Source organism: Saccostrea echinata, unplaced genomic scaffold (assembly GCF_033153115.1).
Source record: "Saccostrea echinata isolate AGI-Se365-2 ecotype Australia unplaced genomic scaffold, CSIRO_AGI_Sech_v1 ptg000001l, whole genome shotgun sequence".
NCBI classification, from domain to species: Eukaryota; Metazoa; Mollusca; class Bivalvia; order Ostreida; family Ostreidae; genus Saccostrea; species Saccostrea echinata.
In genome coordinates, this window is record NW_026889750.1 from 40,215,001 (window position 1) to 40,239,586 (window position 24,586).

The 24,586-nt window shown below is 33.1% G+C and overlaps 1 protein-coding gene across 1 annotated transcript in view; it reads left to right on the forward strand.

Moving 5' to 3' along the window:
• The window catches only part of LOC133191595 (glycogenin-1-like), a 29,178-nt gene extending 7,139 nt beyond the window's left edge, over positions 1-22,039 (forward strand). Inside the window, exons 3-8 of the mRNA XM_061327343.1 lie at positions 1-137; positions 3,064-3,226; positions 3,480-3,606; positions 5,065-5,245; positions 13,910-14,434; positions 17,794-22,039. The exon at positions 1-137 is cut by the window's left edge and continues 38 nt beyond it. Of these exons, the coding sequence (XP_061183327.1) occupies positions 1-137; positions 3,064-3,226; positions 3,480-3,606; positions 5,065-5,245; positions 13,910-14,434; positions 17,794-18,066 (1,406 nt within the window). The 3' untranslated portion in view covers positions 18,067-22,039. The remainder of the gene's footprint in view (positions 138-3,063; positions 3,227-3,479; positions 3,607-5,064; positions 5,246-13,909; positions 14,435-17,793) is intronic.
• Positions 22,040-24,586: the final 2,547 nt, after the last annotated feature.

A 24,586-nucleotide genomic window follows, 5' to 3' on the forward strand; every position in this document is an offset into this window, starting at 1 on the left:
TAAACCTCCTGGATAGTAGAGACTCTGCGAACCTTCAGTTACTAGGCCGACCTGACCTTAGCGTGACCTTCACAAAGCTTCACTGCTGGCGACTTACAATGTTTGAGAAAGCTGTATTTTTAGATGCAGACACACTGGTAATTATATGTCCCTGTCTATTATTTTTATTACACTATTTCTCATTTATAATGGTACACATCAAACAGTAACATGAATATACAGTCGTGCACACATTATCTTGAACATTGCTGTTAATTATCAGGGCCCCTCACAAGAACATAGCAGTTGGATATTTTAATTATACATATAATGTTATTATATTAAGAGAGTGGGGTAGCAATGTTTTGTAAGAGAAAGAGGAGAAAATAATTTGAGGCTCTGATAAATTATATTTTCCTGTAGTTATAGAAATAGTGTGGGATATTAGTTCCTCAGTCAAAACTTCTCATGCCCATGTGACTATGCATTTTCAAGAATTGTTATGGCATTTAAGATTTTAGAAGCAATCTCAGATTGATTTGAATTTTAAAGTTTGACTGTTTTGTAGGAATGTATATTTTAGAAAATTAATGTCTCCTATAGATATTAACTTTTGTAGTTAATGGAGGTGGGTACTTTTCACAAAATCACTTTTTCTTGCTTTCTTTGATATAAAAGATATTTTCTTGTGTTACCCAATACTTCCATCGGAAGGACAACTGGTACATGTTTTATAAAGTGAACTACCTTAAAATATATTCCCACCTCTCTTTCAGGAGGGAAGTATATAATATGATGATTTCTTGTTGCCAGTTTTGTGTCTCCTGCTCCATTGTTGTAACTGGTCATTTAATGACTTTCACACTAGCATTTGAAAATATTGTATATATACTAGTATTTGAAACATTTTGACAAGACATTGGTAATTGGCAAATTTACAGGTCACCTGAACTGTCTATTTTAAGTACCTGTTTGCTTTAAATTGAAGAAAAAAACTGTTGTGTTTGTATCAAACCAGTACATTCTTAACATGTAGACAAGTTTGAAGTTATTATTCTGTCTGATCAAATCATTCTTATTGGGAGACCTATTTTGCTTACATATGCCTAAGGTAGTGTAAGAGTGCAGGACAATGCACTCCTATGTCAGACATTTCTTGCATAGATGTGCTTAAGACAGTTTCAGAATGTAGGATAATGCCCCCTTTGTCATTCTATGTGATAAGTTGAGGTGTGGTGTACGTGTATGACATATCTGGTACAGTACAGTCAATGAAACATGTACTACACGAATAACTTGGTACCCTCTGTTTTACCAGTCATTTATTTGGCGCGCATAGCAAACCATGGATTTAGGGAGCAGAGATGTGTTCTATCATTTTGCTTATAGTTCCATTTCTCCTTTCTTATCTCCAAAACTCCAAAGTGTCAAGTTAAAAAATAAATTGCTCCAGCAGTTTGATATCAGGATTCTGTCTTTAATAGAGCTGTAGTTGTTATTGATTGTTCAGCTCTCAAGAGAGTCTGATTTACAACTCTTCAGCTGATTTAAAGTGCAGTACAGTAATGCATTTCATTATTCTTATTTCTAAGGCTTTTTTAACTGTCTGTCCTTGTGACAGAATTATTTTTGTCAAGAATCACAATATCGTTCTGGTGAGGTGCTTTATAATTACATCATTCTGTTATCTGGGGGAGTGCTGGATTGAATGGAATGAATTGCTTTAGTCTTGTGACATTGTCTTTTCTTTTCTTTTTTCATAATGCTATTCTTATATCATTAAAACAAGAGTTCACTACAAGTGCATCCATGTTATATAATTATTTAACTACTACTGGAATCATACATCATGTTTTGTTCAAGTTTGACACATTTCCGTCCTTGCTTCAGAAAATGTCTCTCTCATTGCTGGTTTATACTTTATCATTCACAAATAAGAGATTCCCTATAGAGCATTTTATTGGTCTGTGACCTTGACTTCTGTCTTCACTTATCCATTATTTTGCTCATAGTTCATCTTCAATAAGGACATAATAAAAAAAAAATTCTAGATTCTCATCCAAATTTTTTGAAGAATTGTAGTGGGTGTGCAGATTTTATTTTTATTTGTTTCATCATGCAGATATTTTTGTAGACCTCGTGAATCGATGTAGGTTTATCTATTATGCCTAAATAAAAGTCATTACAGAGTTCCATTTAAATATACATATTTCATCTCATACCATGTACTGTAGATTCCTAAATATACGCTAGGAATAAATTATCGCGTAATTACGCGAAAGCACAACTCGCGAAATAAAATTACTTGCTGTTATTTTTAAGGTGCTTTAATGTATGTAAAATCTCTAGATAAATCACCCATTCGCAAATTATTTTTCTCGCGATTTGACGCACATTAGCCATTTCGCGATATAAAGTACTCGGGTAAAATAAGGAATCTACAGTACCCTTAACAATTTTTCACAACTGGTGGTCTTGTATAAACGATATTATTATGCAAACTGTGAGTGAAACACCATCTTGTCAGCAGACAAAATCAAAGACATTCAGGGGTTTGAAACAAAAGTTGAATGGTAAGTTAAATGCTGATCCATCCTGATCAGAATTGAGACTAAGAGCTGTTAAAATTCCAGATATAACAGAAATTTGAAAAGAAAAAAAAATATAGGTGGGGGTGAAAATGCGGTGGGTTGGGATGAGAATCTAGGATTTTTTTTATTATGGCCTAAGTGATAACGGATTACTTCACACAACTCATTACACAGGTAATCTCTGCAAGGTCTTTCAGTCATTTTGAAATTTTGTGAATTCTGCAAAAAAAGAGGATAAATTTGAAACATTTAGACATTATCAGTTAGCTCCTCCACATAGATAAGATGAATGGCACTGACTACATACCGTGTTACAAAAGGCAAATATTTTACTAAAGGAATCACTTCTATTAATGAAAATTTGAAAATTATGTCATTTAAAAATCATTTGGGTTGAGACTCAGTCCCATTGATATACATTATATTCATCAAGGTTAACATTGTAATCTTTGCTTACTGATATGCATAACCAAATTATTGCACCATTTTTCAGATCTTGCAGAATGTGGATGAACTTTTTGACAGAGAGGAACTGTCCGCTGCTCCGGACGCTGGCTGGCCTGACTGCTTCAACTCCGGAGTTTTTGTCTTTCGTCCATCAGAAGAAACTTACAATTCACTCATTAAGTTTGCCATGTCCCAAGGAAGTTTTGATGGTATGGCTAATGAAATAATTGAGTTATGGTAATATTTCAAAGAAATGAAGTAAGGATATGTGCATGTAAAGTTTATTTTGAGAATTAATATCTCCTAATATTATTCCTTGAAGAATATATAGCTGATACAAGTTTTACAAGCTTGAGTTGAAAAAATTAAATTTTTTGAGAAGATAAAATTTAATTTCATTAAATATAATAAAATTGTTTTTCTGAGTACATATCAGTGTTAAATGTACTTTGTGTATTGTAGGTGGAGATCAAGGACTGCTGAACATGTACTTTAGAGATTGGGCAACAAAAGATATAGCTAGACATCTTCCATTTATCTACAATGTTGTATCTCAGGCATTTTACAGCTATCTTCCAGCTTTCACACAGTGAGTTATTTTCTGATGCATATGAATCTTTTTCCATTGTTTTATTAACTCACCTGAGCCAAAGGCTCAAATGAGCTTTTTTGATCAAAATTTGTTCGTTGTCTGTCTTAGGTGCTGTAATGGTAAACTTATCACATTTTGCTCTTCTACCCCAGAACCACTGGGCCATTTTCAACCAAACTAGCTACAAAGCATCCTTGGGGAAAGGGGATTTAATTTTGTTCAAATGAAAGGCCATGTTTTCTTTCAAGGGGAGATATTTAGAATTAGTGAAAATTTAATGGGTGTTTCAGAAATCTTCACAAAAACCTTGGAGCCAGAAAAAAATGAAACTTATTTAAAAGCTTCATTACATGCTGTGGAATCATCATTGTTTGTGGGGGACCAATGTACATTGATCATGTGGGTCACCCTTACCCAAGAATTTCCCCATTAATGTTTATTTTGTAAACATATTGATTCATTGAATCTACTGTATAAACGAGTTACCCAAGAAACTACATCCCCAGAAACAAGTAAAATTTTGTTTGCCCACGAACATTGACCCTCATTAATTAAAATGATTTTGCAGTAGTACAGATGCAAGTTTGCTCAAATCATGACCCCCAGGGGGGAATCTTGTCCAAATGACCCCAGGGTGTAAAGTGGGACAACAATGGATAATCAAAGTTTTGCATAGGAATACATAGGATTTAACAATATTTTAATCATAAATCTTCCTCTCAAGAACAGAAGGCATAAATAGTCATATTGATATAGAAGCATCCTAACGTAGTATAGATTCAAGTTTGTTCAAATCATGACCTCCAGAGGTAGGGTGGGGCCACAATGAATGATCAAAGTTTTACATAGGAATATATAGGAAAGAATCTTTAAAAATATTCTTCTCAAGAACAGCAAAGGCTGATAAGTCATAGTGATATGGAAACATCTTCAGGTAGTGTAGATTCAAGTTTTTTATTCAAACCATGATCCCTGGATGTAGAGTGGGGCCACAATAGGTGATCAAAGATTTATAGACGAAAATATAGGGAATAAATCTGCTGCTGAAGAACAGCAGGTCCATAATGACTCAGGTGAGCATTGTGGCCCATGGACCTCTTCTTCAGTCACAGATTTGTGGATTCTTTGTTAAGGTTCTGTGTAGAAGATGACTGTTTGATCTTATCTGAAGATTAGAAGTAGCTTTACATACCATGAGACATCTCAGAAGAATATTATTTTACTGTACGCCAAACAGGATTTATCAATATTGAGACATTATGTCATGAGGAATTCATAGTTTCTTATGATAAAATCTATACAAGATATTGTAGAATTCCTATTTGTTTACACAGAAGAAATATTATGTTAAGCACTTAAAAGAAAGTGCATATAAATATCTCTAAATTATTCTGATATGAATAAAAATCAACTGGTATTTGACCTATTGTTCAAAGTGACCTTGATCATTTTTAGGTTCAAGGACTCTGTAAAAATAGTTCATTTTATTGGTGCCACAAAGCCTTGGCATCACCCCTACAATACTGCCACAAAGGAGGTCACGCCCCTTCCAGAAACTGGACACAACAAAGACTATCTACAAATATGGTGGGATATCTTCATGACCTTTGTTCAGCCCACTTTAGACCCATCACTTGTAAGTAAATCTGCACCAGCTGAGTATCTTATCACATGACAAGGTTAACAGCCTATCATTTTTTGAGAATGATTTTTTTTTTTTTTTTGCTGTGTTCTGTCATTTGAGCATTATGTTTAAGTTTGCCTCAGTGTGCATGATTGTGAAGTATCATCTATTTAAAATAACACCAGGATTTTGTGATACATATATTTAGCTATCTTAGTACGCTGCATTTCTGTGCAAACTGTGCTTTTTAGAATAATGTATGCAGTTTGAAAAATGGCCATTTAAGTTCAGGTGCACAAGTCCTTGTAAATTTTAAAATTAACGAATTTCTTTATTAATAAGTATTCTTTGTTTTGATTTTTGCCTTTTCTTTTTAAAATTTGGTTACTATAAAATGAATTTATTAACCATCAAGAGTAATGAACTGAATGCTGTTTTACTTTTATCTGTAAAGAAGTATTCTTTGTTGATTCATTTCTAATAAATCTATCAACATGTATTCTAGGCATGCCTGTAAACTAACAATTATTTCTTTCTATTCCATGCCTTCTTTTTCTAAGGATGATAAAAATTCAGCGAGCTCTAATACAGAAAACAATTGTGTTTACATATCAACATATACCTTTAAATCTTTCAAAAGACGACACCGCTTGCTCAAATATTGGCCATTTGCTTGTTTTCCATGGCTCTTGAATTTTTTTCTGAAGGTATACAACTAAACAAGCTGTCATGGTTTATAGATCAACAAAACAAAGTTAACATAGTAAAGTTTAATTGAAGATATTTCACATCATGCACACTTATCTATTGTCTTTTTTTAGATTAAATATTGTCTTTTTCCGTATGTCGATCTATGAATAATTTGTAAAATGTAAAAGCTAAAACAATTTAAATTGAAATCTTATATTTTGATAGGTATACTAAAACATAACAATTGTGTATTTGTGCAGATTAGTTATACATGTATTGTGCATTTTGTATGATCATGGTTTAATTTTTTTTGCATTGCATGTCTTACAGAGAGATCAGATGGTAAGATTTTACAGACATTTTATTTCTGCTTCTTATTGCACTATGATATATCCAACAAGTAGTGGTTGTATTCATTATGAAGGTGTAGGTCTTGCATTTGACATAGATATTAATTGGATTATGAAGAACGTCGTTAAGTTTTGAATAAACCTGTTCAGGTAATTAAGTGACCAATTTTACATGATTATTGCGAAACAGTGGATTTTTTAATTGACACAACATCTTAAAATCATTTATAGATAAATGTCCATATCTTAAATTTTTTTTGTTAACAACATCTTGCAAACATTTGTAGATAACTGTCCATATCTTTTGACAATTGTTGAAAAGTTTTTCATTAACAAAGGGGATTTTGAATTGGTCCATTTCTGTTATTAAGCATGGCATTGTGACCTGTACTGTTTCAGAATTACTGCAATAATTGTTACATAGCAGTTGTGTGGGTTTTCTTCTTCGGTGTCTGCCAGATCTCCAGAACTTGAGGACAAAGGATATGTAAAAGGAAATTGAATGGGACTTGCTAGCAATCAAAACTGAAGATATTTGCTGCAATAAAATAAGTCCTTGCCAATTGACCATTGACATACCCTTTTGACCTCTAGGTTGAGTACATCAAAGAGTGAAACCCACCAGATTGTAGTGTCACAAATATAGCTGCATTCTGTGAAACGGAAAAGCATTCCATGCACCATGCTATTGAATTCTGAAGGAATAAAAACTTGAAAATATTAATGTCAGTCAAAAGTTACAAGAACTGCTTAGCTCATATGGTCTATGACTTAGATATTACAGTTTTATTAAGAGAGCTCTTTGCAGATGAACTGTGAAGTTAATTATCAGTGATAACTTGCTCACATATAAATAACATTCATAAAACATAATTTTCTATATGAATGTAAATGTAGTGTAAATGCTTCAAACACATTGCTTTTCTATTGGCCCTTGAAGTATATACGGGCAAAATGTGTAGGGATGTGAAGATGTGTCTACAGGTAAATGCTTCAAGCACAGGGCTTGCATATTAGCCCTACAAGTACACAAAAGCACGAGCACAGTACATGGCTCATTTCTGTAAGGAACTTATAAACGTAAAATGCTTTAATACCTGCCTACCTGGTATAAACTTATTAAATATAGAAACTCATACTGTCTCTTTAGCTTGCTGGAGCAGGCATGGCAATTAGAAATGCCCATTTTGTACACTAAATCCAGTGTTTTACATACCAGTCATTAAATTAAATAAGAGAGGATAGAGTGATAGACTTACAACAAGACTCGAGATCACTGAAAATGGACAGCTCGATTGTTATTTAAACCTTTAGCTAATTGTGCATGTATTAGTGCCCATTTGTTAGGAAATACAGCAATGAAGGTCATTTAGCTGTAAAATCACCCCACCCCTTCTAAAAAAAAAATAAATCTATATTCAAATTATCTTTACCTGAATATGGACATTCTACCCACATTTTCTGAAATATGAAAAAAAGAGAAAGATTTAAAATAAAATTGAATTATGAAACTAGTATAGATGACAGATTTTGTTTCCTTTTATTGATGGTAACTGGAAGAAAGAATCAATCTTTTGAATATTGTGTAATCTTGTCTGTTTCCTTTACTCATTCTTGAACATAATTCTGTTTTCCTATTCTACTTATGGCATGACTGGTTGGAGCTCTTCTTTAATGTGGTACCTATATGTCCTAACACTTACTAAAGTCTGTCCTATGGTAGCAAAAATGTTTAAAAGTTGAAAAATCATGTCACTGATTTGTCTCAATTGCATGTATCATGCAGTTTAATTAAAATGGTTAGGAAATGTTCTTTTGAGACAAGTCAAAATTTAGCTATCATCAAAAAGAGATGGAAGCATTCATATGGGATTGAATGACGTTTTCTCTTGAAAAGAAGATTGATATACTCTTAATTAGATCAATAACAATGTCAGAGGGGGTATTTTGTGTAGGATTTTGCTTGTAATTGGATGAAATGTAAACATCAAGTGACAAGATTCATTCTGTAGAATTCTGTGTAACACAGTGGAGAGTAACATGCAAGTGCATTTAAACATTTAGCTGTTCTTCACATCAAAGTAAATCTGCTTAACTCATGTATGAAAATTTAGTTGACTCATGTTGTATCCATATTAAGTGGGTTTCTTTAAGCCACAATCAGGTTAATATCACACTGAATCATCATGGCTTATGCAATAACAATATTTCAGTGTGGACATGACCTGAACTAAGTATCATAGGTAATAAAAATCTGTGTTAAATTGATACTGGGTAACTGAATCTAGTCATGGACCTGCCTTATTGAGAGTCACAGTGCTTTGTAAAGGATTTTTTTTTTTTGAAAAGTTTAAACATGATAACAAATTAAGTTACTAAAGAAAATTTTAGAACACTGTTTGGCTGTGTGACTTAAGTTATTGTTTGGCTAAATATGTATGCTGTTCTGCGGTCAATATTTTGATACCTGAATCAGCAGCTTCTAAGTTCTGGACTGGCCTATAAATATAACAAGCATGGGAGGCTTCTGTGGCAGCTTGTAGAACTACATATAACTGCATTATTATTACAAAAAAAACAATAAACAGAAAAGTGATTTTCTTGTCTTTATTAAATGTTTTTCTACACTGCAGAACATCTCTAATTTTCACAAAAGTTTTAGCTCAAGTCAGGCTTTTTTGATCAAAATTTGTGCCTGTCTCTTTGTTTGGCACATTTCTACTTTTTCAGTACAGCTGAACTTGATACGTGATTGTGGAATTGCAATATCAAAAGTATAAAAGTATTTTATTAGTCTATTATTAGTCTATTTATTAGTCTAAGAGTAGTTTTAATCTTTGCTCCCTCTTTTTATGAAGTGTACAATGTGAAACAACAAAAGTATATTAATATATTTAACAACTAAAATGTGACTGATATGGGATATTTAAGCAGCTAGGTTTTTATCTTGTGACATGAGCACCTCCCTCCAATTATGGGTTAAAAATTCCTTCATGGCAGTAGTGATTTTACCCTTTAAGTAATGTTAAAATAAATTCTCTTATTCAGGTGAGCATTGTGGCAAAATGGCCTTTTCTTTGTTGCAAAGGTTATTTTATTTAACTTGAAAACTGCCAGACTAACAATTTGAGCTAAATATGGATATGAGTAGCAGACATTTTGTGACTAACTCTCAGACTTCCAACCCTTTCTCTTCTTTTTTTCACTTGGTCATTTGAGTATGCTGGTTTAAAATTTGTTTATTTGATACTATTATTTGAATACTAATTTGTTTCATTCATGTTCCATGAAGCTATATGCATGTGTTAGTGTTGAGATGATCAAAGTGATGATTCTAACATATTTGTATGTTAAATGGAGTACATATACTACCAGAGAATATAAGATAAGTTGACAGGACTATACCATTGGTGGAAGGGATATCAAGTTTTGTTGCAGAATGTCTAGTTTTAAGTTGACAAAGTGTGAACTTAAGGTTTCTTAAATACAGTATGAACCAGTAATTGATGAAGTATTCCAGACTGGACAATTAGATTGTCATCTGTCTTCAATATTATAAAGGCAGAATTTTTTCCCTGTGAAGAACAGATTGTGATGGTTTGAGACTTACCAGTATGTGTTTGTCTGAAAATTCCTTGAATTAATCATGATCTTTTTATTCCAAGGTAAAGGATTTTAATTTTCATGTAAATACTCTTAGTAACAAATAATTTCTAATTACTTAGGTCTTTGATATCTGCTCAGTCAATTCGGTTTCCGTTACTAAATTAACTAGTCTATATACGTGTATACTGAACAATAGTAACCATTGATAACTATTAGTGTACCGGTGAACATAATACAGGTGACTCGATGGCTTGAACTCAGATCTCTCGAAGTTCTTGATCTCTCTAAATGAACCGCCTGTCCCGATTTTTTCTCTATATAACTAAGCAAATTTACTCCTGATCTCTCGGAAGTTCTCTATCTCTCGAACCAAGACCTGGGTCCCGTTACATACATTTCATTGTTTTTTACTCTCTATCTCTCGAAGTTTTGATTGCACATGTATACACGCCAATCAAGGGTAAAATTAATGCAGCTTGGACATACCTGGATAACGGTGAAGACCTGGGGCTGGTATGGACGCGTTAATTGGGTGTTTATACATAAATGATACTTCACCTGTGAGTCGTGTGAGTGTTGATACATTGTATAATTAATTGGTTAATTGGCAAATTAGAAAAAAATCGCTTCACAGCTTATTTTGACTAGACGAGCTAATATTTTGAGAAAATAATTGAAGGACGTGTCAATAATTTTCCATAGATTATGAACTTTAATGTTATTAGTCTACACAATCCCAGTTTGGCAAATCCTATCTCAAGAATTGAATACCGATTACGAGCAATCTGGTGAAGGACCGATCAAGTCCGGGGGATAACCAATCGACATTTGCTATTCAGGTTTCATGTAATCATTAAATGAGAACAAATAAATATTGAGCCTTAAAAAGTCATTTAATTTATTTAAAATATGATCATTGTTGTTGTAATCAAGTGAATTACCTGTAACATACGAATGAAACGTGTAATGACATGATCAACATATACTTCCGGTATTTATAATAGTAGAACAATGATGATCCAAACTGAAAATCCGGATTTTATTCACTTTCTATATCTCGAACCCCCCAATCTCTCGAACTTTTCTGACGGTCCCTTGAACTTTGAGAGATCGAGAGTCACCTGTATATAGAGTCCAGCAAGAATTACCAGCAACCCTCTAGTAATCTTTTAATCTTTTGAATGATAATTGTATAATTTTATTTCAGTAGGTTGTTGGACATATTTTGATATCAAGTTTGATTCTGTCTTGTGGATATAGGCAGGGTTGGTATATATTGAAAGAATGGACCAAGGGAGATAACTTGTAAAATATTTCCTTGATGCTTTAATGACCCTCCCTACTGAAAAGTTATTTTGTAACATTAAGATCGATTAACATCCCAATCAGTAAGTAATGTCTGTTTTGAGGTTGAAAAAGCTTAGTAGTTGTTTGCTTTCACTGAACCTGGCATCGTTATAATGCAAGCTTCAATTTGGCTGAGAAACACATTTAAATGAGATATAATTATGAAAAAAATTAGAAATTAGTTTTGATTAAATGTACAGAGTTCTTATTATGTGCTATGTATGTATAAAAACAATGAGCATTTTGATTCATTCTTAGAGAATGATTAATATAATATTTCAGGAAGATAAACAATTCTTTAATTTTATTGTCTGATTATCACTGGCACATCGCTCAACCCCACCCTTTTGCAATCAATTTGTAAACTCTAAACAGTAGAACTGTAGAGGCCCCTTCCATAGAACTCTGCCAAATTAAAGGCCACTTAAGCCATAGATTGGTCAAAACATTTTTAATTTCAAAGGATTATGTTGGTGGTGATGTGCTTATTTAACATTTTCGAAAGTTGTATGCATAATTTCCAAACGTGTTGGATTACTCTTTTGTTAATCTATGGTGTGTCTTGTTTTTGGTGTTTGCTTCGCAGTCCTGAGGTAGTGAAACATCTCTAGATGAAGATGGTCATTGTGGTTACTGTGAAATCACTAATTTTCATGGGGATTTAATTTTCGTTGTTTTTGTGATATGAATATTTACATCCACTGAATATTATTTCCTTTATTTCTTATAAAAATCATTGCCGTTAATCAGTCCATAAACAACACTAAGCAAGCCACCTGCATAGATTTATTAAGCAACGGCTGTTCCATCAATTATGCATACAATGACATACACATCTATAATACATTATTTAACATTTCTAATTTACTTTGAATATTTTATTTTAAAGATATAAATATAAATGATAAAATGTCTTTCTTTGTTTGTTAGTACGGAAATTAACGTCGTAGCTATTGCAGAAAAAAAATATACAGGTAAACTTCGGTATCTCGACATCGGATATGTCGACAACCTGGGATATGTCGACATCCTTCCGCGGTCCCGGCAGTATTTACTATATAAATGATTTGCAAAAACTCTGATATGTCGACCTCGGTAATGTCGACAACCTGGGTTATCTCGACGTATATTTACAGTCCCAGGAGCAAAATTTACCTGGTATATGTCGACATCGGCAATTTTCTGCTCTACTGAACCTAACTGTTTGTCAGATAGGGTCGCTCGTCACGCACGGACGACTCCGGGTATCTCGACGTCGTCAAAGTTTCACACCTTTCACACCCATGTTTTGACTGCACGCTGCTTAATTAATTTTATAGACTGTGTTTGTAGGTGAATCCCAAGTCCCTTCGGCGTCTTTGAGAAGTTGATTGAGCTTGGGTAATATCATTACTAAATCTACACGATTCTGCGTAAATGTACAGAATGTTATTTATATCGAAACGTAACATAACTTTTAAATTTGAAAAAGATAACTAAATAACAATGAATAAAAAAACACACTGAAAAATTCAAACTAAGGAATTAAAAAAATGTTTTAATGATATTTTGTAGTTAAAATGTATTCAACAGGAAACAATCCAATTAACGACACGATTGACCGAATCAGCCGTAATTCGTGCATCTGTAACATCACTACGTTAGTTTAGATACACAAATCTCTTTAAAAAAAATTAATTTTAATGTATATTCTTCCAGAATAAAATAAGAAAAAAATAATCCGCATTTATATTTTTCTTTTACCGTATATCGGATGTCGACTTTATACGGTTCGAAGTTTATAGAGCTCATTTCGTATCCTGTTCTGACGAAAAGGCAAGTTACACGCGAATGCAGCTCAATGCTGTAACTTTGTGCTGAAACTTTGTGAATTTAGAAATATTTCGATAAAGAACACGTTTCATAAACAAGATTTTTAAAATAACTTCTTAGATTTTTAATAAAAATAGAGAGATTCTGAAATATGTTGAGCTACAGTCTATATTAAAGTCATGTACATATAATAAGCTTGTCTGTTTTGCTGTGCAATGAAATCTTGGACGTCAAGTCTCAACTCTGATATCTCGACACCTCGGATATCTCGACATTTTACGATGGTCCCGTCGATGTCGAGATAACGAAGTTTACCTGTACATAACCCGCTTACACGGGTTATGTATTTTTTTCTGCAAAAGCTGCGACATTAATTCCCGTACTAACAACCAAAGAAAGCATTTTATTGTTTAAAGAGACCCACAAATTCATATCCCCCATGAAATTTGAAAACTGCACGTTGCAGTACCATGTTTCTTCTTGACCATGAAATCAAAACCCCCTGAACCAGTAATATTTCAAACCATGAAAATTTGACCCCACAAAAATAAGTGATTTTACAGTAATGAATTGGACTTCTTGTAGATCTGCATATTGCTAGGGAGAAAGTTTTCAAATATTTTAGAAAGGTTTTCTAGTTGCTGAATTTCCACATCACCAAAAGTAACACAGTGATGTCACAGTCAGGATGGTTTTCTGTTTTGTACTTGCATGAAATTTAAACCAGCATAACTTTTTTGATACAAATTCCCAATGATTCACCCTGTTTACCCAGAAACCTACACGTTCTGAAAGTCTGAGAGTTAGAGCAATCAGATAACCTTTGTAATCTGCATTTGAGATCCCACTTGCCAATGTGTTCTGATTCCAGACCTCTACCTTAATGTCAAGTCATATAGAAGCAAATCCACTGCAAGGCATTGAACCACCCAAAGCTACAGTCCCCATTATATATCCATATAAACCTCCAGATATTGAGGATGTTTCTTACCATTCCAAAGCACAAGACTCTTCCGCACCCTCTGAAAATCCCTCTGAAGTGAAAGAAATCCCCGTGATAACCCGAATTTACTCTAGTCTGGAGTCCCATTATGCAGAGGAACCAATTTCTGTGTACAATCAAGAAAATAGGGCAGCTGCTAAAGTTCTGGAGGTTCCTCAAGTTGTGAAAACATGGGCAGCAGTCAATGAAATAAAAAAGGAAATAAATAATCCTACAGTTAAATCTGAACCAGGTTGTGTTCATGAACAAGGAGTTCAAAATAGTGAACTGAACATTGGTGAAGTAAGCCCAGATATAACATCTGAAGAATCCAATTCTTCAGAAAAAGAAATCAACAAAGATAGTGGTGCTAGTGGTTATACTAAAAATATAGAGTCCACAGAGGAAGGTGAGGTGAGTTTACCTCTAGTGAGTGTATTCATCACAAATTGACAGGTGCTTCTTTTGGGCATCAATTCTATCTGAATCCCAGGCAATTTTGGTTCACCTTTTCAATTAGACAGTGTTCAATTAAAACCGAAGAACGTTTGGTTACAGGGGGTATTAAATTTCCCAAAACATTGTCATTGACACTGTATTTCCAAAACTACATTTTTTCTCACTTTTTTTTTTTATTTTTCAAAATCAGAAAGATTTTGACAATATTAAAATATAATACTGTAGATTCCTAAATATACCTGAGGAATTAATTACTGTACTGTGTAATTTTGCGAATAGCATTACGAACAAAATTACTCACTTTTATTTTTATGATGCTGAAATCCCTGTAAGATCTATTGATCAACTGCCCACTTTCAATTTAATGTTCTCACTATTTGACATTTAAGAATCATTTTCCAATATAAAGTAGTCGTGTTAAATTAGGAATCTACAGTTTGTCTTTTATGAGTATCAATAATTTTTGTAGAATATTTACTCTTTCTTTGATTTCAACAAAGAAAATGGCCAAAATTAAAAAAAAAAAAAAAAAAAAAACTTCTAGTAATACAAAAGTTCACAATCAATGACAGTATGCAAATTTGCTATTCGCTTTTGATCATCATAATCAACACCCCCCCCCCCTTTGTTTGTTTTTTTTTTTATTTGTAAGCTCCTTTTCTCAACTTATTACAGCAAAGCAGACATACCTTTTTCTGTGAGAAATGTAGCAAAGGTTGTTAAATAAGTACTGTATACAGCTCTGATTTCACTCACATATTTCTGGGGTTTCCAAACAAAATGCTTCAATTCTGATTAAATTTAATTAAATTCAATTAAATTTTTTATTTAATATTTTTCTTATCATGTGAAATTGGTTAAAATTTATCTGCAATAAATTAAAGCTGTGTACAGTAAAAAGTTTGAACATTGAGAGCTAAGATTTTTATTTAATAATGAATTTCTGAATGGTCTCTAAAATTATTCAAATTTACTGTGATTTCTAACTGCAGAACTGTAGCTCTCTTGTTGAGAAAATTCAGACAGAGAAATTAGAGAGCTACTGATCCAAGCAATGTAAAAAAAAAAACTTCAATTTACGGTGCCACTTTTTTGTCACATGCTTCGGGTATTGTTTCTTGTATTATATGTGTTATCCTACTAAAGAATGGTATATGTTAATTAACCATATATTTTACCCCTATATTGTTACTCTATTTACCTTTCAACAGTCCCAAAGAGCCCTAGCTATGTCAGTTTCAAAAAATCACAGCTGACATCTGTGTTGGGGTCATGCTACCAAGGATCATTGAAAGGTAGATAAAGTATCTACAGCTAATGAGTAAAATATAGGATGTACCATGTTTTTGGCTGGGGAATGCATTTTTAAATACAAGAAATAATACCTGAAGTGTTCCACGAAAAAGCAGTGATGTAAATCGAAGGTTTTTACAATGCTTGGATCTGTAACTCCCTGGTTTTTCATGAATTTTCTCAACCAGATAGCTATAGTTCTGAAGTTACTGTAATTACATAAGAATGGTAATCAATTTGATAAAATTTGTTAAAATGAACCTTTTGCTGTGAATAATTTTGTCAGGAATGATTCAATAAGTATGTTTGTCGGACAGCAAATTCAGCACTTGTTATAGGAATTAATGACCTTGTCATTTAAATTGCAGATAGATTATACACAGTAAGAAAAATGTCTATATTGTACACTTGTACTGGTATGGCCTTGCATACTATCATTCTGTTTAAAAAAAAGAACAAAATGCTACTGGACTGTGAGATTTAGGGAATTCAGTCAAGGTTAGAGTAACTGTTGAATGCAATTCATCATCTGTGGTTTGTATGAATGAGGTGACACTGTATGAATGAGGTGAAACTATTTAAATGGCTTGGGTCTGGGGTCAAATTAGGTTTATATTAAGGTATGTTTTTGTGCCTTAAACAACAACAGGTTATGTGTCAGGTTCATGTATTTGTTAAGTACATGATAAAATGATAAATGCATATGGTAAGCATTTTATACTGAATGGGGCACAAATGTGTTGTGCACCTTATATGTTATAGATCTTTGGAAGCAGTAATACAAATATTCACATAGAGTCTGAATTAGTATATTATTAAACTGAAGTAGGATGCAAACTTGTACTTAATTACAGTTGGCTTCTATAGTAATGGACTTTTCTTTGTAAGCAACAAAATGCTCTCTTTGTTTTATTATATGGAGTATATAGAAGGGCTGCAAGATTGAAAATGAGTGGGTGTTGGAAATTCCAACACTTGTTTTGGATCCATTGGTATATTGAAATTACTACTATTTAGGTTTTCCAGATATATAGAGGATATTCAATGTTTTGTAGATGAATATGGAATTTATTTCATGAGTGGGACAGGATTTTTTTATATTTTCACGAGTGCATAGCACGAGTGAAAATATAAAAAATCCTGTCTCAAGAGTGAAATAAATTCCATATTCATCTACAAAACATTGAATTTTCTGTTTATTACATTTTCTTTGATTTTCCCTTTGCCTCTGTCTTTTATTGTCATAGGCTTGACGTCATAGTTGAGCGGTTGAGACGTCATAGCTTAGCAGTTGTGTGATTGAAAACATTACATAGCATGGATTTTAACAATATACTTGGGAATAAATTTGCAGTTTTAGCTCTATCAAGATGCTTAGTTACTATCTCTATCTTATGACAGGCCAGAAATTATGTTTTACTTACTTTGATATCCTTTCACACTGTGAGAGAATATCATTTTGGTATCCTTTCACACTGTGAGAGAATATCACTTTTATTCAATAAATAAATCACAGTATTTCACTGTTGAAAATGTAATAAACATGTATATCTAAATTATTGAAGTATAGGAGATTCAGTATTTGTATCATATAAGGCTTATTGGGTTACTTGGTAAGTGCTTTATTATGTGAATTCAGGGGGATAAGAGAATACCCCTCCTGTGGGAGTGAAGGGGAGGGGCTACAACCTTTTGATATAAAAGATTTGGATGGGATGCTTCAGAAAGATGCTTTTATTGTTTGTTATTTGAAGCATGAACTTAATTTTGATTCATCAGAGAAGTAATTTAATATCAGTTGTTGCATGGGTCTGTCTTTTTCCTTGGAATAATATTCTGTTCTTGATCTGTTAATACTAACCTGGAGTCATTGTATCACAGTTTAATTTTATATAGATATACGTGTGCTTGAAACCTGCATCAACATATTATAATTTTTTTAATTCTTTACAAAGCAGAAATGAGAATTAAAGATTCCAAATTCGAAGAAAGGAGAAATAATTGTATGTCCTATTTTGTAGGGTGGGTTGATAGGTGAACTTGCCTCTCTGTCCATAGAGTCAAAAGGAACCTGTGGGGGCTCCCAGGCCCATCTGAGTGAACAGGAGCGAAAACTGAACTGGGAACGTGGCCAGGTGGATTATCTAGGTGCTGACAAGTTTGACAACATTGAAAAGAAGCTGAACCAGTCCATGGAAGGCCCTGCGGATGACAGCAAAGCCTTCACTAGTCCATTTAGCAGTATCTCAGTCACCAGCAAAGCTGTCAAGCCAAAAGAAGAACCTAAAGAATAGTTTTGTTCAAATGGAAGTGCTCTACAAGAAATTACAATTATAAATTGTTAAGTGAAGGCACATTTACATGTTATGTATGCTGATGAATGTGGAATGTATTTACATTGACAGTATTACAACATACAGTTAATTTCAACAAATTCAGTTAATAAAAGATGTAAAGTGGGAAAAAATATACTTCCCACCTTTCTATTCAAAAGAAATATAGTCCAGTCTTTAAATTAACTTCCACACCTTTTTCCCCCAAAAGCAATACAGTCAAATCTTGATATCTCAGATATTGGAGGGAGTGACAAATTTGAACTATATAAGAATTCAAACTGAAGAGGCTTTGTCATCAGTTCACTTTGACATATCCCTGGTATTCATCATATCAAAGTTTGAGGAACCAGAATTGAACTGTATGTTGAAATATTCACAAATGTAATTCATTTTATAATGAACAAAGAAATTTTAGATATTCCTGGAGGTACCATTTAAGCTTTACTTTAATTAATTGAAACATCTACCTCCATATATTGTCAGAGTTAATAGTACAGTAAAACTTGTCCAATCTGGACATTACTGCTTCTATAGAAATTTGCCAGATTAGACAATGTATTTTTTAAAAATTGAGTTAACTGAAAGGGACTTAAGTTTTAATCTTAATAGGCAAGATTTGGAATACACAATATCTGGATCAGACAAGTTTTACTGTATTCCTGGACAGTTATCTCTGTTCAAGTACTGACTCTGCTCAGAAATACCCTTTCAATAGTATATTTACATGAACATTACAGTTAGAATATTGTAATTCTGACATATATACATAGTAGATTATTAACTTCTAGATTTCTGGGATAAGGAAGAATACATGAGAATTACAAGTCAGATGATGCCTGAGTGGTCATATGATCTTTAGATGTTAGAGTGATCTTGTGACCTTCATTTCTTTAGTGGTCATGTGACATATGATGTGGGGTGTGTAGATGACCTCGAATGGCTTTGTTATTAAGATTTGTTATTACTGGAGTTGTTATTATTTAACAAATTATTGATGCATTGTTATTGAATGTCCTAAAGGCTTTAATGAATATCAGCATGATCTTTTTCTGTTACATGTATTTATGGGTGCTTGTTTGAATTGTTAAGATGAAAGCTGTTCCTTTATTGCTGATCAGAATGCAGCTCAGTTTGCCTTGTTTTTGAACTACAAAAGGGGATTTTATGGATTTTTGTAAAATTTATTTTAAGTCCAATATCAGGTTTTAAATTGTAGTTTGTACGATATTGCAAGAAATGCATGCAAGGGCTTATTTAGCAGTGGCAGTCAAGTTACAAACAGTTTACCAGTATTTAATAGCATTTCAAAAAATAATAGTAGTAATAACATGAATTTAACAGTATTCTTATTGCCACGTAAGGTTTAAATGTGTGATCCTCACAGCAGTTTCTGAAGTAAAGTACAAATTGCCAGCCATTTCAGTATAGATCACATTCCATCCAGAATTTGTGATAATTTTGTGCAATATGTTAAGGGGAAGTAATCCTACTTATCGTGGCTGTGCCACTGTCTGCTTGTTTCGCTGAACCTGTTATATAGTAGAAAAGACTAAAAACAGATAGGATTATCAAATAAACAACATAAATTTGGCAGCTTCAACTTTTCATATAGTGACTTTTTTTCCTGCCTCTGCTGCTTGTTGGTTGATTACTATTTTATTTAAGTATTGATGTATTTACTCTTTAAGTATATCTTAAAGTTTGTGAAAAAAAGCCAAAATTCTTGGAAGTTTCTCTCATTTTAAAATAAATCCATTCTAAATGGTGTTTAAATATTAATGGAATAAGTAAATAAGAAAATCTTATTATTAAAGTATATTTGCTTTATTACTTCCAGTAATTAGTAGTGGATGCTTTACAACACTTAATTAATCCTTTTATTATGATTTTTTGGGTTGATTACATTGTTAAGTATACTAGCTTCACATATCTGATAAAAAATATTTGTCCATGCTGATGCAATTCTATCACTGAAACTTCTTTCATTATGGAGGATAAAATGACAGTATAGGTTGATTACAAAAAAAAAACAAATATGGTAAACAAATAAAATGCATAAATTCCTCCTCATTTCGTCCTGAATGGTGATCAGTGTTTTTGGTTGTATCTATAATCCGTAAGAGGTTGATCAGTGTTGGACTCGATATCTCAGTTACGCCTATTTTCTATGCAAGTAGGACTTGATTATATTTTATAATGCCCTTCAGTTGTCTTCCTATCATTCAATAATTTTACCATGTAATAAAGCATCAGCATATTTCTTTTGAGACTGATGCAGAAAAATTAGTATTTTGACTAGTCAAATTCCACCTCAAAAATGTTGGCATTATAATTAAGTGTTCAGCATAAAATATACTATCTCGTGTGCTTCACTTTACCTCAGATTTATAAGCATATTGCAGCCCTGTACTCTTCAGTAAACAGTTTGCTTTAAGTGACATTATTTGTCGCCAGTCATTTCATAAAGAATTTTCATTTAGTGTTTTTTCTTTTGCAACATTAGTCTATTATTGCCACACATATCTACACCTTTTGTTTATAATAAGGAACATACACGGAACAGATCTCTGTGTGTCCTATCACCAATAGAAAGTTCCATTATGTTGATCTAAGAGTCATTTTGCTTGATATGCTGACCCCAAGTTATTTTGCCTAAAAATATATCAAGTGCTGGATTTTGTTGCCTTTCGTATATTGGTAGCTTGGTAGTGTGATATTGTTCAAAGCTTTCAGATTTTCATAGTTCTACAGGATTGAGATGTCGTATTTATTTAGTGATTGATGAAGTCAAGTTTTGTGCAGTAAAGAGGTTTTTTTCTTCAAGATAATGAAAAGAAAATTCACAAAGGTTGCAAGAAATGACTGTTGGAATAGTATTGTGTGTAATATGTATTTATGCACTGCAGTACTAAGTGGCTTTGAAATACTGGTATCAGTAGTGTTTATTGATTTGTTAATACTTAACTACATGTATGTTTAAGTTCTCTGAATATTTCCTCCTTTATTTCTTAGGAAATCTGATCACTGGGTTACATATTTTTTTTCTACAATGATGCACCATTAATACACTTACATGTATAAACAAATCAAGAAACAATTTTATAATTCTGTGTATTGGGCAGTGCAAGAAAACAAAATTAACACATCTACAGGTACAAATTTAGTAAGATTAATTTGATAAAGGGTGAAAGATCTCTTCCTGTCTTTGGAGCTTACATTTGTTTTGATTTTGCCACTTTGGGAATTAAATCGTACATTTGTGGATTTTGATTTTGATTTCCTAGCCCTATTCATGATACCTGTTTGAAGAGTTTAATGACAAGCATCAATTTAATCACATTAATATTAGCTGTTACAAGAATATAACTATTTATCCCAATATTATACACTATGAACATGTAGATTTTCTGATGTATAGCCATAATATATTTACCCTGTTTAATTATCTTGTGGAATGGCTTTGATAAAAGCACTCTGGGTTACTTTATAACAAAACACAAGGATTTTTTTTTTAATTTTCAAGTCCCTAATCCTTAGACTAGATAATCTTGATGTGCCATTTCAAATGTTTTATGTAACAAAGTAAGTGTAAGCTTTTGGTGCTATGGATCCCATTACCAAGATTACTGTATAAATCATGCAGGTTGATTGTGTACTTGTATTATTTTTAGAAGCATAATAAATACTGATATTAGTATATGCTGCTTGAAGATATTTTTTTCTCTCTCAGTTTTGGACAGAAAGTTAAACTTCAATTGTCTTGAAATCCTAAATATTTTATGATCATGTTGTTGTTTGTTTATTAACAAGTTATGTTAATTACTGAAAAAATCTACATTTACTTGTATATCAATTCAAAACAGTTGTTACCATGGGAATGTTTTGTTGAACAATTCAAAAAATAAAGAATCCACATGCTGAAAGCTTGAAATCTTTTGTCTTGTTGTGCTTTCATTCTCTGCATATGATAAATCACCGAGTTATTTGGTTATAGGAGCTAAGAAGAAGACGAGGAACTGGAGAAAATGACCAGAGGACGTATTAAGGTCAATCCCACAAAATGTACAAGTAGTTTGTTTATTATTATACGCTGTACAGGAGTTATTGTTCTTTTTGTGATTTTGAGGATTGTACACTCATTCATACGGGTTAAAAGCACTCAAAATTATTTTGGACATTCCTGCGTCACGGTAGCCAGTACATGCTGTAAAAGATTTCTTATTTAGAGTTGCTAAAAGAAAAAAAAAAAAAAACGAGAGGCCCAAGGGCCTTAGCGGTCACCTGAGTATAATACAACAATTTAGAGGATCCATAGAGTATAAAATGAAACTGATAGGTGAAGCTTTGTTGCCCAAAAGCAAGGGAAATAGGATGGTCAGAATCAATGAAATAATTAGTCTAGTATTCAGTAACAACTCGTACATTAAATTCTAATTTATCCCCCATTTAGAACTATCACCATGCAGACTATTAACAAACTATTACTTCCTCTGTACTACTGTTAACACCACATTGTGACCAGCTCTCACATTGGCCTCTCTTGGTCTTTGAAGAACATTTAATAAGTTATTTTTGTCTCATTTTTATTTATTTATTATTTACAAGTCTACCTGATCATTAAAACTATAAAAGTACTTTTTGTATTATTCAATAAAAATTTTTGCATAATTCTCTTATTCTATTGACTTTCAAATACTTTATTTACAGTGATTAATTATCAAAAGTGAATGGCAAAGGGGAATAACTTCTCTCAGTTGAATACAGAGCCCTGACTAGGACCAGAACACTTGACCAAATGGTCCTGATGTTCAAAAATCTGGTAAAAATATCCTTGCTTATTAAAACTTTAATTCTGTTTGCCTTCGATATGCCCATGAGCAGAGAAGATTTTCAAAGAAATAATGCATTTTCACGACAGATTCAACACACCCCTACCCTAACACTAAAACCCATGTCCCAGCGTCATGAAATTCATAAATTTGATAGAGGTACCCTCATCATCATAACTATGCACCTAGTTGAAGATTTTCAGAGAATTAACACATTTTCACTTTATTAATAAATATAGCCCCCCCCCCCCCTCCATTTGATAAACACCAAAACCTGGAGACCACAAGTTTTAAAACTTTTGTAAGAAGCACAATTGTTCATCATAATTATGCACTTTGTTTATCCTCAACAATAAGGGACAGACAGGATTATTTAACAGAAATAATGTATTTTCACTATACATGTATTATCAATTGAGTCCCACCTTTACACCAGAACATCTGACTTGGAGGCCATGATTCACGAAGAAGCACTCTTGTTCATCATAACTACACACTTAGTTTACTTTATAACCAGGAGCAGAAAAGAAGATTTTCAAAGAATTAATGCTTTTTCACTATATAATCAATAGAGCCTGGGGCCATGAATTTCACAATTTTGGAAAAAGCATCCTTGTGCATCATAACCATGCACTTAGTTTGTTTAAATAATACCCAGGAGCAGAGAAGAAGATTTTCAAAGAATTAATGCATTTTCACTATATAATCATTAGAGCCCCGCCCTAACACCAGAACCCCTGACCCTGGGGCCATGAATTTCACAATTTTGGAAAAAGCATCCTTGTGTACCATTACCATGCACTTAGTTTGTTTAAATAATACCCAGAAGCAGAGAAGAAGGTTTTCAAAGAATTAATGCATTTTCACCATATAATCAATAGAGCCCCGCCCTAACACCAGAACCCCTGACCCAGGGGCCATGAAATTCACAATTTCAGAAAAGGCATCAATGCTTATCATAACCATGCACTTAGTTTGTTTATATAATATCCAGGAGCAGAGAAGAAGATTTTCAAAGAATTAGTGCATTTTCACTATATAATCAATAGAGCCGCGCCCTAACACCAGTACCCCTGACCCAGGGGCCATGAATTTCACAATTTTGGAAAAGGCATCATTGCTTGTCATAATCAAGCACATAGTTTGTTTAAATACAATGTAATAGTTTAAATAATTGTTTAAATATAGAAGAGAAGAAGATTTTCAAAGAAATAATGCACTTTCACTGTATGATCTATATAGCCTCGCCCTAGCACCAGAAACCCTGACCCTGGGGCATGAATTCCACAATTTAGGTAGAGGGCCCAATGCTTATTACAATCATGCCAACAGTTTGACTGCTGGATGTCCAGGAGTAAAGAAGATCAATTTTGGTGGTTTTAGCCCCACCTCTGGGGCCCAAGGGGGGGGGGGGGGCAGGGACCATGAAATTCACAATTTTTGTTCTCCTTCACCAAAAATGCTGTATGCCAAAATTGGTTGAAATTGGTTGAGCGGTTCTAGAGAAGAAGTTGAAAACGCACGACGACAGACGAAAACGGATAGCAATAGGTCACCTGAGTCACTCAGGTGACCTAAAAAGGAAAAAAATAAACAGAATACATATGTTAACTCTGGGGTGGAGGGCAACTTTGATTATGTAAACCCCC